We start from the raw sequence: 16,516 nt of genomic DNA, 5'->3' as shown, positions 1-16,516 counted from the left end.
TTCTTAGCGTCAAGGCATTGATTATGAGGAGACCTTTGCTCCTACTGCAAAGATGAGCACCATCAGATTAGTCCTAGTCATGGCAGCACAGTTTGGCTGGAAGGTCCATCAGATGGATGTCAAGAGTGCTTTCTTGAATGGTGATCTCCATGAAGAGGTCTACATGACATAGTCTCCTGGTTTCAAGGTTGTTGGTAAAGACCGTCAGGTTCTCTAGTTGGTAAAAGCTCTCTATGGCTTGAAGCAGGCCCCTCAAGCATGGTACATCAAGATTGATAAGTACCTCAGTGATCAAGGCTTCAAGAGGAGTTCTTTAGACTCAAATCTGTATATTAAGACTACTGACAATGACATCATCCTTCTGGTTATTTATGTGGATAATCTGATCATCATTGGCAGTTCGGCATCTTTGATTCAGGGAATCAAACAGAGTTTATGCCAGTCTTTTGATATGACTGACCTTGGGCTCATGCATTATTGCTTAGGTGTTCAAGTTTGGCAACAGTCTTCTGGTATATTCATCTCTCAGTCCAAATATGCTAGGGCACTGTTAGACAAATTCCGAATGTAGGATTGCAAACCTACATCTACACCTATGGAGAAAGGTCTCAAGTTATCAACAAAGTTTGATTCTCCTTCCATTGATGATACTACATACAGGCAACTAGTAGGCAGCCTAATTTATCTCTCTGCTACTAGGCTTGATATCAGCTTCATAGCTAGCTATATTTCACGCTTTATGACAGCTCCTAAGGTTGATCATTAGATGGCAGCAAAGCATGTGCTTCGTTATGTGAAGGGCACTTCAAATTATGGACTTTTGTACTCTCGAAGTTCCAATCCTAAACTCAGTGGGTTCACAGATTCAAATTGGGCAGGTTCTGTTGATGATAAAAAGTCAACATCTAGTTATGTGTTCAGTTTGGGATCTGGTGTAGTCACATGGACCAGCAAGAAGTAGCAGACAGTTTCTTTCTCTTCTACAGAGGCTGAATACAGAGGGACTGTTAAGGCAGGATGTGAAGCTATTTGGCTTCATCGGATGCTTGGGGATATGCAGAGGTCACCAGCAGGACTGACTACTCTATTTGTTGATAACGAAAGCGTTATCAAGTTAGCACACAATCCAGTCTTCCATGAACGAACCAAGCATGTGAATGTTCACTGTCATTACATATGACAGCTAGTTGAAGATGGGACTATAGATTTGCAGTATGTTCCTACCATAGATCAGACTGTAGACATTCTCACCAAGCCTCTTGGTCCTGATAAGTTTGTCAAATTCAGAGGACAGCTTGGTGTTCTAGATAGATTAACCATTAAGGGAGGGCATTACAATAATAGATAAGACATCTATTATTAGTTAATGGTTATCTATTGTAAATATCTTAAGTTTTAGTTTGCTTTCGTTTTTTGCTTTCTCTGGAATAGTATGTTTCTATTCTTTACGATCATTTCCTAAGAAAACATCATCTCATTCTTTTGTATATATTGACCTTTCGGTCTCTGTTAATATCAAGCAAATATTTTTCCAATTACTTTGTAATAGACTTGAGATCTATATCTACATGCCTCTAAGATCCGAAGCCACCCATTGATGTTGATCATTATGCCAGAGGCATAGGGGGTCAATACATGTGAACATGTTAGGAAAGCAAGTTGCATGAGTAGGTAGACCTGCTGCAAAATGTTTCTCATAATAACATCATTGGCTTATCCAATTCAAATATTGATCAAAGTGTCATTTATCCTTTGCGGAAAAGATATATAAACTAATTTGATCTTCCACGCGTTTCATATAAATGGGAAACATTTATAACATGTTGTAACGGTCTTGCAAACTCTCCCATTGGGAATCACCTGTGGCTCAAGTGAACTTGTTTTCCATGCCAGATCACATATTTTGGAGCTCCAACCTAAGCCGCATGGAGTTACATTGCATAGGCCCAATAGGTCCCTATGCTATTTTCTAAGAATATATACAATATGCCTAACACGATAATTAAATTACAACTTCAATAATATACGTTGTAAAGTTGTAATGTTAAACTATTGTGATTGATTTAAACTTTGTATTGTTGGGGGATAGATATACATTTGCAAAAAACAGTTACTAGAACCGAAATGCAAGATGTTATTTAGTGTAAAACATTTACAAGAGGTTGGGGGCTTCTTTCTTTTTCTGCAGGAGCCATATGGCTACAGGGAAAAAGGAGGATGTTTTGATATTGAATGTAATGGAGTAATAGGGAGATAGATTATTTATTTTTCTGCAAATTTGACTATAATTATAGTGATAGAGCAATCATGTGGTTTCTCTAGTTATGTATTCATAATGATGAGAAGTTTATATTTATCAGATCTTGTGGTTTGAGCATATACTTCTTGGATTGGTACTAATCATGTGGTCATCTCTTTTGTGTTTCGGATACAGTCTTGTGGTCACTTATAGTTTACAAAATAAAGTAATGTTCTTTTTGATTTTCTCTTTGATGTAAGAAGATTGAATAAATGGTCTTGTGGCTATTTGTTGTTCTTAGTCTCTTTATTTCAATTCGTAAATCTTATAATTGCATTCATCCCATAGTGATGGGTGAATGTTAGAAAACCTTTGTGTCTTTTGGTAAAAGACATAAATAGTCATTTAATTCATTGCAAATCTTTCTTCGAGGAAGTTGTACCTCCTAATTCAGAGGAGAGCTATTAATCAATGATAATTCATCCTACTATTGGTGCGTTTGTTCTTCCATTTAGGCATTTCTAAGTCATATTTTGTATTTCTTTTCGAAGGACAAACCTGTTTACCAACAGATTTTTGGTGACTCTATTGGGGACTCAGAGAGTCAGAAGAAAAGATTCAGTGCCTAACATTTGGTCCCTCAACTTTTATTTCGTCTTTGTGTGTAGGAGACTGAGGACTCTGTTGAATGACCATGCCGGATAGAAGGGTCACAAAAGAGATGAGACCTAACCCTACCATCTCGGAGATCATCCAGATGAATGACAAAGTGCTGCAAGAATTTTGGGAGCACTATAAAGAAAGTATTTCACATACTATGAAAACAAATCTCAGCATTGAAGATGACCACACTTCTGCCCTATTCTGGAGGAGTGTGCATCATAGGTTTCACAAGCTAAAAGACCTTGAAGGACACAAAAGAAAAGTGCAACAACTTGAAGAGGAACTGGAGGTTGGTGATGAAAAACCTCCAGTCATTCTAATATCCTCGCTCTCATACAACTTCTTTGTTATGAGTGAGCAAGAAGTTCAGCAAGAAACCTCAGAGCCCCTTGAAGAGCAAGAATGGGTGAGTCCAAATGAGCAAGGTTTTGGAAATATGATAAGCTCGAAAGAAAATGTGGCACATAATTTTTCTTTCCTTCCAAAATTTGAAAGTCTTAGTTTTAAAACTTCAAAAGACCACCCTGCTGCTATGGATGTGGAGAGTGAAAAATTTCAAACTCCTACACAACCTAAATATGAAGCTTTTTGTTTTATGGAAGATTATGATGGAAATAATCCTCTATCTGTAAGAGTATATAATGACCCTATTCTGGAATCCTTTTCTTTTGAAGATACTATGCTATCTGATCTTCTTGATGAATCTTTTCCAGATTTTTCTAATAAAGCTTGTGATAAAGATGAAGTAGGATCATGCCCTGAGAGGCAACCCTATAGTTCGGGAAATCTGCTTGGAAAAGGTGGAAATGGAAAGCATGCTGATGATTGTAAGGAAGTAACCCAGCCCCAAGTATGCCCAAGCAACCTAAGAGGTACTTCTTGTGAAGATAGAACCCCAGAGAGCATGCTCATACCCTCTGAGAAATAAATGGTGCAGCCTCATGAAGATCAAACATCAGCAAGGTTGGAATATGTAAGTGAAGAAAACCTTCCTAATTCCATTCTTCTTTCTTAGGATAGAAGTACAGGTAGTTTTTCTCCCTCTAGCCAATTCAAAAATAAATCCTTTCACGCACTTGTGCAATCTGAAAATGATGCTTTCCATTCTACTTGATATGAGAATGATTGTGGTTTTTCAAATCAAGTTGTTTTAGAACCCCTAGCTCCTTGCATGAAATCTCTTATGCTAAAAGTGAAAACATGTGTCTTAATGAGACTTCTTTGGATTCTACAAGTTTGAAAGTAAAAGAAAAACCTGAGATGTATGCAACACCTCATGATGACGAGAAAGTTGAACAACCTCGATCATCGTCAACTTGCTTGGGTGCCAATTCTTTTGATGAAGAAGAGATCATTGAAAGGTTTCTATCAGAAACCAAGTATGAAGATCCCAAGGGTAAGGATTTAAACATTGATTTGATTGATGCATTTGGCTTTGATAGAGTGTTTTCTGAGGTGGTTGGAGTAAGATATAATGGCTAGTCGAGTAAATGTCGTTCCTATGCTAGAAGAAGTATATTCTTATTCTGGGTATGTTGTAAATGCTGAAATTTTTCCAGAATTTGGGCTCTTATTGATGCCAATCATATGGATGATATGACTTTCCTTATGAAAATGTTTGAGCCTAATATTTTTCTGCCATTGATTGGAGATGGTCTTAAGAATTCCATGCTGGAAACCTAGGTAAAAGAAGAAGTCTATGACGAGATGTGGTTGTTCAGGTTTGGTTATCAATTCATAAGGCTCTTGCACACATTTAGTTTGGTTTGCAGCAGTAAGGAGTTTTCCAAATGTAGGTTGTATTTAGATGACTCATCCAGATGCAACTCGTTCCAAAAAGGCTCTTTCTTCTCATAGTCGGTGAATGGATTTGTCTAAGCTTTTCCTGACTCTATTTCTATGGTGAGATCCTCTCACCTGTACATATTTGTAAATAGCTTCCCGCTTTGCAAGTTTTGGTTGTGCTTAGTTTTAGTTGCTCAGTTTTGGCTTGCTGGTAGCTTAGGTGTTTGGTGTTCCCTTGTTCTCTGCACTCTCTACAAGCAGTCTCTTGTTGTCTGCTTTATGCCGACTATGTTTCCCCAATGGATTCGACAATGGTCTACTACTAGCGATTGTTGGATGCTTTATGTACTTTACAACTACATATCCCCAATCAAAGCCAACTGTAAGCATGCTTTTAGCTCCCAAGTGTCAAACTTTAAAAATTGGTCATGTAGAAAGGATCCTTAAATTGTTTTGGTATCTTGTGGTTTTTAATGGCTAACAATGTTCTTGTAAAGCTTAATTTGTGAAAGATGCAGTGTCCTGATTTTTGTCTTGTATTTTTCCAAAAGGCTCGCATAGCATCTTTCCCTTTACTAGTACTACAACAGGGTGTCCTAGTAGTACTCCCTTTTGTAGACTCCATAGGAAAGATTCTTGCATTAGGGTACATTAAGTTTTCTTTCCCTTAACTAGTATTGCAACAGGGTGCCCTAGTCGTTCTCCCTTTATCACAAAGTAATAGGGTGCTTCCTTAGTAGTTCTCCCCTAACTATTTTTGTGATAGGGTACCCTCGTGATTCTCCCTTCACTGTAGACTCCATAGGAAAGCTATTTGTAATTCCCCTCTTTGTCTTTCCCTTAACTAGTACTACTACAATAGGGTGCCCTAGTTGTTCTCCCTTTATCACAAAGGAGTGGGGTGGCAGTTCTCCCCTAACTATTTTTGTGATAGGGTGCCCTTACAATTCTCCCTTAATTGTAGACTCCATTAGGAAAGCCATTTATAGTAGGGTTCCTTTACTCTCTTTTAATAAATTTTATTTTGATTATTTTAATACAATAATGATCAAATTATTGATTATCATGTTTACCAATTAAGTCCAACTTACAAAGTGCTCGATATTACTTGGGTTGAACATCCTCAAAACTCCATGGCTGACTTCAACATAGGGTGGTCGAATCATTGTGCTAAAGGTGTGTGAAATAGTCTCCCAGAGGCTACATCACGAACATAGTCCATTTTGAGAATCTTCTCCTCACTATGACTAGATTAATTTCCCTTTCCTTTGCAAACCCTCTATCCTATATTCTTGGCATGGTACTTATGAGGATAATTTCTCCTTTAGCTAATACATGTATCATCATAAATACCAATTTATGTAAATTGATAAAAATATATTTCAATATTTAACACATAATATTTAACTTAAAAATCATATGCATAATTCAAAAAAAGAAACTTATCTCTTTTTATTATCATGACTATTATTGATTACATTAACTTATCTTCCTCTTATACGTGCAAAGTTCAATAATAGGGTTGTGACAATTTGTTCATTGGTTCATGTCTTCTATCCTCTATGCTAACCTTTCATGGCAATTTTTTTTATATATCTTCTTCTACACGGTAGGATGACAAGATCATGCTCTGGTAACCCTTGTTACATCCCATATTTAGACTCCTTTTGATAATAACCTAGGGATGTGAATGAACCAAAATTAAGACTGAATTTAAAATAAAAATAAAAATAATAAGTAAATAATTTTTAACTTATACTAAAAAATATAATTTCCTCTAGCATTAAGTATCCAATCATATATTATCATAACTTGATACTAAGAGGAACATATAAACATTATGATATATATGATTATCCATACTCCTCTTCTTATATTTACAATTATATAAAACAAGAAATATTTTTATAAATAATGACCAATTTCATTAATATGTCAATTCATTATTAATTCTATTATATTTGACTTAAACATATAAATAATATGAATTTACTAATATTAAATTTATTTATGACTCATTGTGACAAGCTTACTTCCTTATATGACTACTTATTCCTAATCATCTTATTAATACTAACATATATAATACTTTCTTAGACCTAAAGGAGGTAAGTTTATACGTAGCTTTTAAAAGGGAAGAGATTCCTTTGTTTGATATTATCCTCCTACTTTCCATGTGCTCTCACCCATATTTCTTACTTCTTTATTTTCTTCCTAGGCTTAATATGGCCCTTGTGGATCTCCTAAATTATTGGCAGCTTAAGTGTTTATTTCTTCTACCCTTTTTTCGGTTTGCTCCTTATATTGTTTTTCGACCTAATATGCTCTTTACATGATTGCCTTCATTCCTATTTCTTTTGTTTTTATTTCTTCTCCTATTTCGATGGCCCCCTTGTCCATCGGGGACCTTATTAATATATGCACTTCAAGTGTTGTGTTAAATGATCACCTCCTTTTTAATGTGCCGCTTGTTTAGCGAATTGGGTATTTAATGCTATTTAGTTTATATATTAGTTATATTATTTTGGTATTATATTTTGAATGGTAAGGAAATATAGTTTGATATGAATTATAATTTGGAAAGTATTAGAATTATCTGATATAAAGTATAGATTGGAAAAAAAGGGCCTCAATCTGGGGACGGCGGGGGTGTAGCGGCAAAGGTGTGGAGGGGGGTGAGGGTGGGGAGGTTGCATAGTATACATATATGACTGAAAATTTTAAGTATGAAATGATACTTCAATATAACATACCAAATATAGTTGAAAAAACAATAAAAAACAAAAGCAAAAAAGTTTTTTTTTTTTTTTTTTTTTTGACTTTTCATGCAACACATCGGCTGCAACTCACGCACACCCTGGGCACACCTCAACCGCGTACCTTTGCACCCCCGCATCCCCGCGTCCCACCAAGTGCGCGAACCGGTTTAGCTATACTGGGGGTACTCGGTTGCGCAACATACCTGCATCGGGGACGACACACCCATTGTGTGGGGTTTTTGACCTCGGTGCATGCACCCAGGTTACACTGGTTAATCGTTGTGACGATATGTGAATTGGAAATAGATGGCTAATATGCTCACATGCTATGATAATTTTGACTTCGTAAAATGAAGAGCAATACGTTTTTACCATGATAAATCTTCACTTGCAGTAACGAGGCGAAGTGGGGAAGCATAGCCAAAGAAGGAATTGGGCATAGGGTCACCACCTACCATTGAGCCAAGAGGTATGATTCTTGACCACCATGGCTAATATAAAATGGCTAGGCAAGCAGGGGAACACCAAGGGAGTATCATAAGCTAACTAGATCGAGACATTTAATAAGACAATAAAAGTATTCACTTAAGCGTGAATGAACTAAAATCAATTGTAATTTATATAGTAAGTAAGCTATCATTATAATAAAACATAAGGAGTAAGATTATTATTCCATCCTAAGTCAATGTTTTATTATTTATTTCCATTTTATGGCAATGGGTTTAATATTATTTCATGTCATCGGCATTTTGTATTATTTTCAACTTTTGGCAATATTTCAATATTATTATTACTTCTTGGCATTAGTTTCATTATTTCATCTTGAGCGGCCATATTTCTATATTATTTCATTGGCCTTATATTATTTCAGTGGTCACTTTAATATTTTTGCCACATTGAACCGATAGCCTTGTACCTTGTAACTCCTTGACACCTTTGCAAATCTTGCTTGTAATTGAGCATGCAGCCGAGAAGGTTAAGTATGATACAAAGCTCATTTTGTTATAACATTCTTGCCTCTGCAGAAACCTCACGACATACAGAGTTTCTCATATTATGCACTCTTGCTTAGTCATCATTCTTGTAAGTCATTCACACCTTTTTCAGGCGATTAAGTTCAGTTAAATCAATATTGTAGTGCCTAATCTAAGGGCAGTAACCGATCGTGCTTCCATAGCTTTGATGTTTCAACATCTGAGCTCAATCAGACTATTTTGGCTGTGCAAGTATCAACCACTATTCAGGTCATGCAATCATCATTATTGTTAAATTATGTTCAAATTTCAAAGTTATATTGAGGCATATCTGAAGCTGATCATGAAGTATTAATTAGGTCCAATCATGATTGAACCAATGTACTCTCTTATTGCACACTTCATGAGAGTGATTTAGAAATGTGGCATTCTCTCATTAAAGAAACTCTATCTCCAAGATCATGAATATTGGAGCATAACTTATACAGGAATTTTAAAAAAAAAAATCGCATGAGATTAAGCAATAGCAGCTTGCGAATCAAAATTGTACTGTTTTTAAATTCAGTTACCTTTATATGATGCGAGTGCCTAAATGGATGATGCATTAGTTGTGCATAAAATGCTTTAACATTCAGCGATATTTACTATGTCAGTGAGAGAAAGTCACATGTATTGCCTGTGCAAGTGATATTTAGCATTCGGTTATCTTTCATTATGCCAAATGTCTAAGTGACACAAATATTGTCCTTGCATTTAAATGTTCAAACATCTAGACTTCTTTTGTGAAAGCCAAAGTCAGTTTAGTAGAAATATTGGTTGTGATTACAAATGTTCATACATCCATCTAGTGCATCATCCAGGAAGATCAACATGGTCGAGATGAAGGGTGTAGAATGGCAATCATTGAATGATGGTTTATTCCTGCATGATAAAAAGAAAAGAGCCATCAATAACTCAAGCAAGTAATTATGATTGGTTTAAAAACCTGTGTTAGCTCATGGTAGTCCATTGTATAGGTCTTGTAGTCTAGTCAAGCGGTGGGTTGGCACTTTAACACCAAGATGCTCAGTGGCTGAACAATGGTGTCCCAAGCCTAATTCTCGGGGTAGGGAGGACCTTTTGTAGTAGAGATTGTGTGGGTATATTTAGGGGTCCATGATTGGGAGGTTAAGCCCTTGGCAATGCTTCTCCTCTCCACCAGATTCCAAGACTTGCACAAGATAGAGATATGATATGCATTCAGATATCTTCTAGTAACAGGGATTTTAGTTTTACGAGTTTGCAATTTCAAGTTGAAGATATGTTAGATGATTAATATCCTTTATTCAGTTATTTTCTTTCCAGTTAATCGATTATAGCCGTTGGTTCTCTTCCATCTGAATATGTCAAGTAGTTGTAAAATTGTCTTCATGTGATTGTGAAAAGTAACGTATCTTTATTAGTAGAAAAGATCTATCTTCCATTAAGTACCAGTTGGTTACGATGGCAGTTATATGCATCATATTTGTTGAATGAATACTCCTTCAATTGTTAGTTAAGATATTTTTGTTAAACTGATTATAATTATTAACCTCTTTCATATGAACATGTAATATAGCTGTTATAACTGCCTTCTCATGCTTATGAATATGGTAATTGTCTTCAATGATGTGATAGTTGTTAAATAAGGCTGGAAAAAAGTGGATGTTACACAAATAGGGGTGCCCTTTCTTGGATTTCTTACAATTGGAGTTGTAGAGCAGTATATAATAAAATGAATGCAAAACGAAAACAATAAGTTACCGGTTTGTGTTCGAGGACGGGTTCAGATATGAGAACCCGATACATGGGTTTCTGATTTTTATTTATTTATTATTATGGTTAATATGAATCTCTGTGTATGTAGCATTATATATACAAAAAAAACAGAGAAATATACATAATTGTAAAACTAAATCATTTCATAGTATGATTTTATCAATGCCAAATGCAAGAGATAAACATTAATAGACAGTCTAATTGTGAATTTTTAATAGATGGCAATTTAATCATGAATAAATTGGGATAATCACTCCTTGAAAATGGATCTGGTATTCTATTGTACAATTGTAATCCAATTTGGATCAAACTATCATCTTTCTGGTTAATGATCAATAATTGAGTAAATGGTATTTACAGCTTCTTCGATTAAGACAAACAAAAGCCTACCTACATCCTCTGTATGCTGCAGCCTACTTTTAATATGATGCTAAGACTTGAGAATTACATTTGATAGTTATTACTGATAAATCAATATTAATCCTATAATATTGCTTACAAACTAAGAATATCAACACAACAGACTGACCAAAAAAATCACATAAGATAGAGATGAACAAATCCATATCATTTCTATGATATTAGAGCAACGAACTACATACGACTGAGTGAAGGCATATATGCTGAAAAACTGGGAGTCATTAATAACCATAGGTAAATTTTAAAAATTTCAAAATCTCAAATATATTTTTCTGGGTTCGGGCAGAGTCCACACGGGTCTGTGGGTCCATGAACTTGGGGACCCACAGGGCTGGGCACGGACCTTGTCCAAATCCAGCGAGAACCCCCACGCGTACCCGTAACAGGTTCACACCTGGACCTGGTTTGAGGATCCAGTGTGCAAACCCAATAACTCAGCTAAAACACAATAATAACACAAAACCATAGAGGCACAGATAATGTGGTTTACATTATAAGGGCCATGTCCATGGAGAAATAGTCAGTCCTTTCCTTTATAAATATCCAACAAGAACTGAAGGGACACAGCCTACAGCATATCCACTGCAACTTCCTCTTCTCTCTATCATAGTTTCCCCACAATATAATCCAATGCAATACACGGCCATGATACAATGCCCTCACAAAAGGGTGTTGTCTTCTAGGGAAACAAAAGGCACCGTCCCCTTGGACCCTGCAAGGTGGGTACCCTGCTGTACCACCCAGGAATGAATATGCCTCTAAAACCAACAATATCTGGTCCATAACCAACTGGACTCGTATTTACAAGCACTTGAAAGCAACCTTTTGTGTCGTACTAAAGTTGATGATATTTGTAATATTGTATACTCCATGGTTTTATTGCTATTCTACTTCATTTTGTTGACGCACAGCTCCTTTTTCACTCTTGGAATGGTTTAAAAGCACTGTTAAATACCCTTTCTATTCTACGAAATTTATGATTACAATATCCCCATGGGTGCACTTTCCAGACTTCAATTTGACTATTAAGGGTGGTATGGATATCAGAACACCGTTTGATTATATGGAATTCAAAAACCATCTCTGAATCTACTGATCTGTCAGTATTTGTTTGAAAGGGTTATGCCACGTTCTCTTTATTAAATGTATTCTTTCAGATACACATCTAGGATATTCCGTATCTTCATCTTCAATGCAATTATTGACACTCATTTTTTATGGATTAGATGTTTTAGTGCCTGGGTTATTGGGTATATATTAAGTGTAAAAAATATTATGCTTTAGTGCTACGATCAATTTTGAATAGATGGTTCACCATTGCATTATCCAAGACAAGTTTGTTCCTTGGTCCCATCATCTTGAGAATGCTTTGCTCACAAGTATCTTGGTTATATGGATGGATGATACTTTAAAAAACAGATGCACAAGTTAGATGGCCTTGCAAATGTTTGAATATACATTGCGAGATGATAGATTGGACTCAACTAATGCTGCATGGGAGATATTGGCATCACAGACTTCCAGACGGATAGGGCCATTAGAGATGTCATGGAACTAAATGTATTATAGTAGGAAGACACTTATTAAAGAATGCTATATGTGCACAAAGAATAAGTTATTCTAGAAGGAAAAGCTGCGAATGAAGCACAATTCTATTCTAGAGCTCTAGGATAAGAACAGAGCATAAGCATACTCTAGGAAAATGCAGTGCAAATGAAGACATGCTTTAGTAGGATTAAGCAGGGAAGGGGGTATATTTGGAGGAAGCCTATAATTATAATTTATAGGTGTTTCTAATTACAAGATAGGGCTTTAAATTTGTCCATAATTATGATCAGAAATATCAAGGTAAGGATGTTTTTGCTTCATGCAGTAATTACGTGATTAAGTTGGCCCAGAACTCCATACAATTGGGAGTGTTTTGCATGAAAGCTTTGATGGTTTTGTTTATGAACTATGTGATTAATGGTTTTGAGTTATCTTAATTTGCATGAAGTCTTATTCTAATTTGTTTCTCTAGCTTTTAGTTTATAAATGGGTACAAAGTCAACAATTTCATTGAAAATATTTGTACGATAAACAATTATAGGTTTGTTGGTTTATCTACTTGTCATTGCAATTCATTTCCTATATACCAAGGCTGTGATTTTGCCAACCTTTGAAGTTATAACACCGTTTCTATAATGGACAGAGACAAGCAAGAGCTCATAGGTGTTGGTGTTAATGTTCCAACGATAGTCAATAATAATTGTTACACATGTGGCAAGCCTTGTTGAGTTGCTGGTAACACAAGTTTAGTTTAGGATTGAGTCAAAGAGTTCTAGTTTGAATCAAGTTCTTATTGTAGATGTGTTTCAGTTAGGTGCCCATAAGTTTCAGTTATCTGTCAAGTTTGTGTGTGTTGTCAATCATGAAGTAGTTTGTTGTCAATCTAATTAGCAGTCATTTAGGAATGTTGTTGGATCAACTATTGTATAAATTTGCATCTATCATTCAATAGAATAACAAGCTGGAAGTTTGGAGATGGTGTGTCCAATAGTTTAGGGGGATCTGAAAGTCTGGAAGCTTGGCATCGTTTATGAGACATTTCATGTGGAGATGGGGTGTTCAATGGTGTTTCAAAGCTGGATGATAGCTGCATAACTATGAGAAATTCTTACTCTTATATGACATATTTTCAAAGTATAATTTCTAGATAATGTTTCCTTTAGTTGTCACATTAAGTGGGGGTGTTGGAGTTAATGTTCCAATGGTAGTCAATCATAATTGTTGCACATGTGGCAAGCCTTGTTCAGTTGTTGGCAACACAAGTTTAGTTTAAGATTGAGTCAAAGAGTTCTAGTTTGAATCAAGTTCTTATTGTAGATGTGTTTGAGTTAGGTGTTCATAAGTTTTAGTTAGCTGTCAAGTTTGTGTGTGTAGTCAATCATGAAGTAGTTTATTGTCAATCTAATTAGCAGTCATTTAGGAATATTGTTGGGTCAACTATTGTATAAATTTACATCTATTATTCAATAGAATAACAAGCTGGAAGTTCTTTCTATAGGAACAATGATTTGAGATGAATTGCACAAATCTTGCTGAACATGAATAATAGACTTTCTTCTTCTAATCACCCTCCACATAGATCTGAATTAACAGCATTGGAGTTGATGCAAAAGAAAGTCTTCCCCTGAGCTACAAACCTTCTCATAAGAGATGGAGGAATACAAGAACATAGGGTAGAAGGAGGATCCAATAAAATAAGTAATAAAAAGCATTTAGTGACCACTCTTGCTAATATCAAATTGAATCATACTTTGACTTAACAGATTTGCACAGTCCATAACAACTGTTGTACGTGATTTCTGAATTCAACTGTGTAAAAATATTGTGCATCAGTGTTTTGGATCACACTCCATGATCCACTATCACAATTTGAATCATACTTTTGAAAATTTCTGACACAAGATGAGATAGTGGACATGTGTTGCAACGAATAAATAACTGCTCCACAACTTTAAACTGATTTCAGATTGCAAAAGTGATATTCCTAGATTTAATGGATTAGAGAAATTGAGGCGCATGCATAGATTCATAAACTTGACGCCTGTTTTCTGGCTGTAACCCACTAACCGGTTTGGAAAAAAATCAGTTTACATCACCATTCATGGAGGGATCTACGTTGCCAGGAGACCATGAGGATCTGGAGACTTGTCATTCTTCATATCTTTAGTAGCTGTCTTCGCCTCTTCTAATTGTAGTCTAGATAGGAGAACACATCTCGTAGCATTCCCCTTTTCAAAGGATAGTCCCTTTTGCTTGGAACTTTCCAGTGGTCCTAAAGCTGGAAAATGAAAATTTTGCCAAGTGTTCCAAGTTATGGGTTGAAAACAAATCTAGCCGTTCTCACCTAGTTGGTGAACAACACAACTATAGATTTCAGACCTGACGGCACTGTATGTGGTTTCATGTCACGAGATCTCAGTAGATAAGTCAGACTTACAGTAAATTATGGTTCCTGTTTTGGCTCCATGGGCATTCGTATAGAATTCGGAGGAGCCCACAAAATGCACGATTTCATTCTTATTCAGAAAACTCGGAATTTGTTTGTAGTTTTCCTCTTTAAAGCTTTTATCTTTGTTTGAATTCTCTCTCTCTCTCTCTCTCTCTCTCTCTCTCTCTCTCTACACTGAATGTTGAAAAACACTCCCGCTGCTATGCAATTTTATTACTGCTTTTTTTTTTCCCATTTCAATTGTTTATTCTTGCGCAGTAGTGGAAATCAACACCTAACTTAGATTTAACAGATTAAAAACTGTAAGCATTCTTCAGATAGATTTCTTGTAAGCATTCTAACTTGTTGAACCACAGTAGCAAACTTACCACAAAGATTCTCACGTTGCAAATCTAGTGTTTGTCCTACGTGGTTGTCTACAATTATCAGATTAATTGTAAACATTGCTATTGAACAAAATTCGGGCTCTTAAATGGTGCAACCAGATTAAAAACTACTGTCGGTTCATATCCCATCAATAAAAAATGTCACATCCACTCGCAACCATTAGAATGTACAGTCAGAAACATAAAAAGAGTAAGTTATAGAAAACAGCACTAAAATGGTGACTTACAGCACAAAGAATTTGTTTTATAAATCCAGCACACTCTGTATCGGACACATTCATATATTCAAACTTCTTCAACAAATTCGCGTCTCCCTGTTTGCTGCAGCACCCTTTTTGTTTATACCCGTCGTCGGCGCAAAAACTTAGAGAAGCTGAAGGCTGAGGAGCTCCTGCCATCCATAAATCAAATTAGCATGCTGTTTCAAACAACAAATTATGATTGATACTGTGCAAACACAAAATTCAATGAGTTAAAAAAAAATCCACTGACTTGAATCAATACACATGGGAAGAGCTGCGCAAGCGTTGATAAACACAAGGATTAAAAATCCTGCATTCACCACATTCTCTTTACAGGCTATGGCTCTGCCCATTATGAATCGTGAATGATTCAGACGGGTTTAAACATGAAAATCCTCAATGTAGTTCAAACCAAGTTCTAACGATTGCTTTTTGTTGTTCTCGAGTAAATGAAAGGGTGGTGTCAAGTTGTTCACACCAAAGAGAGACCCGAAGTGTATAGAAGTGTACCCATAGATTTCTAGAAGAAGATTCAGTACAAAAGCCAAAACATGGGAAGCTAAATCTTGTGTTCCCAAAAGTCAAATATTAAGAGACAGTTGACTTGATTAGGCAGAATTATAAAACCTGTGGGAATGCAAACTGGCCACCGCACTAACTTCTCCCCATAAGACTAGTTCTTTTTTTTTTTTATGTGCTACCAACTACCCATTTAAAAAAAGTGTGACCCACTAGTTTGACTCTGGACACAAGACGAGGCAAGGGGATGAACCAGTTGAAGTTTCATTAATGGCTAGTTCTATAAGTCTAGGGTATAAATTCGATTGTCGTATGCCTGTAGTAAAATACAGGCAAGATTCTTCAAAATTTTAAGGAGACAGCATTTCGTGAGGGACTTTTGGCAGACTATAAAATATTACAAAGGATTATATATACATATATATATAGTTTATAATATTTTATTGTATGTTTTTGTATACAAATATAATATTAGAAATCAGTATTTGATATTCAAGGATCATAAAATTAAGTTAAGAGTGAATGAGGTGTAAATTATATCTAACATAGAATTTGATGAATAAGTATCTAATATAATATTTTAGAATTTTTTTTTTTTTTTATATGAGTTTAAGAAAAATCATAGAAAGAAATCATATTCTAAAAAGTCTAAGGTGAAGCCTTGAAGGAAAAAATAAAAAACAAATTGTATTCAAATCCTTATATAGCAAGAGATTGAATCAATAGGTAGAGGTG

At 35.6% G+C, this 16,516-nt stretch overlaps 1 protein-coding gene and 1 long non-coding RNA gene across 2 annotated transcripts in view; one reads left to right on the top strand and one right to left on the bottom strand.

Moving 5' to 3' along the window:
• The window catches only part of LOC149553252 (uncharacterized), a 93,871-nt gene extending 83,390 nt beyond the window's left edge, over positions 1-10,481 (top strand). Inside the window, exon 4 of the long non-coding RNA XR_016353057.1 lies at positions 10,077-10,481. This is a non-coding gene — a long non-coding RNA (uncharacterized LOC149553252). The remainder of the gene's footprint in view (positions 1-10,076) is intronic.
• The window catches only part of LOC149553251 (HIPL1 protein), a 98,627-nt gene extending 82,503 nt beyond the window's left edge, over positions 1-16,124 (bottom strand). The window contains exons 1-2 of the mRNA XM_089788713.1: positions 15,513-16,124; positions 15,248-15,411 (exon numbers count right to left, since the gene is read on the bottom strand). Of these exons, the coding sequence (XP_089644839.1) occupies positions 15,248-15,411; positions 15,513-15,615 (267 nt within the window). The 5' untranslated portion in view covers positions 15,616-16,124. The remainder of the gene's footprint in view (positions 1-15,247; positions 15,412-15,512) is intronic.
• Between the last annotated feature and the right edge of the window lie 392 nt (positions 16,125-16,516).

This window comes from Cupressus sempervirens, chromosome 6 (assembly GCF_028749045.1).
Source record: "Cupressus sempervirens isolate cs-2001-9-10 chromosome 6, ASM2874904v1, whole genome shotgun sequence".
NCBI classification, from domain to species: Eukaryota; Viridiplantae; Streptophyta; class Pinopsida; order Cupressales; family Cupressaceae; genus Cupressus; species Cupressus sempervirens.
The sequence above is the reverse complement of the archived record's forward strand: the minus strand, read 5'-3'. Positions and strand labels throughout refer to the sequence as shown.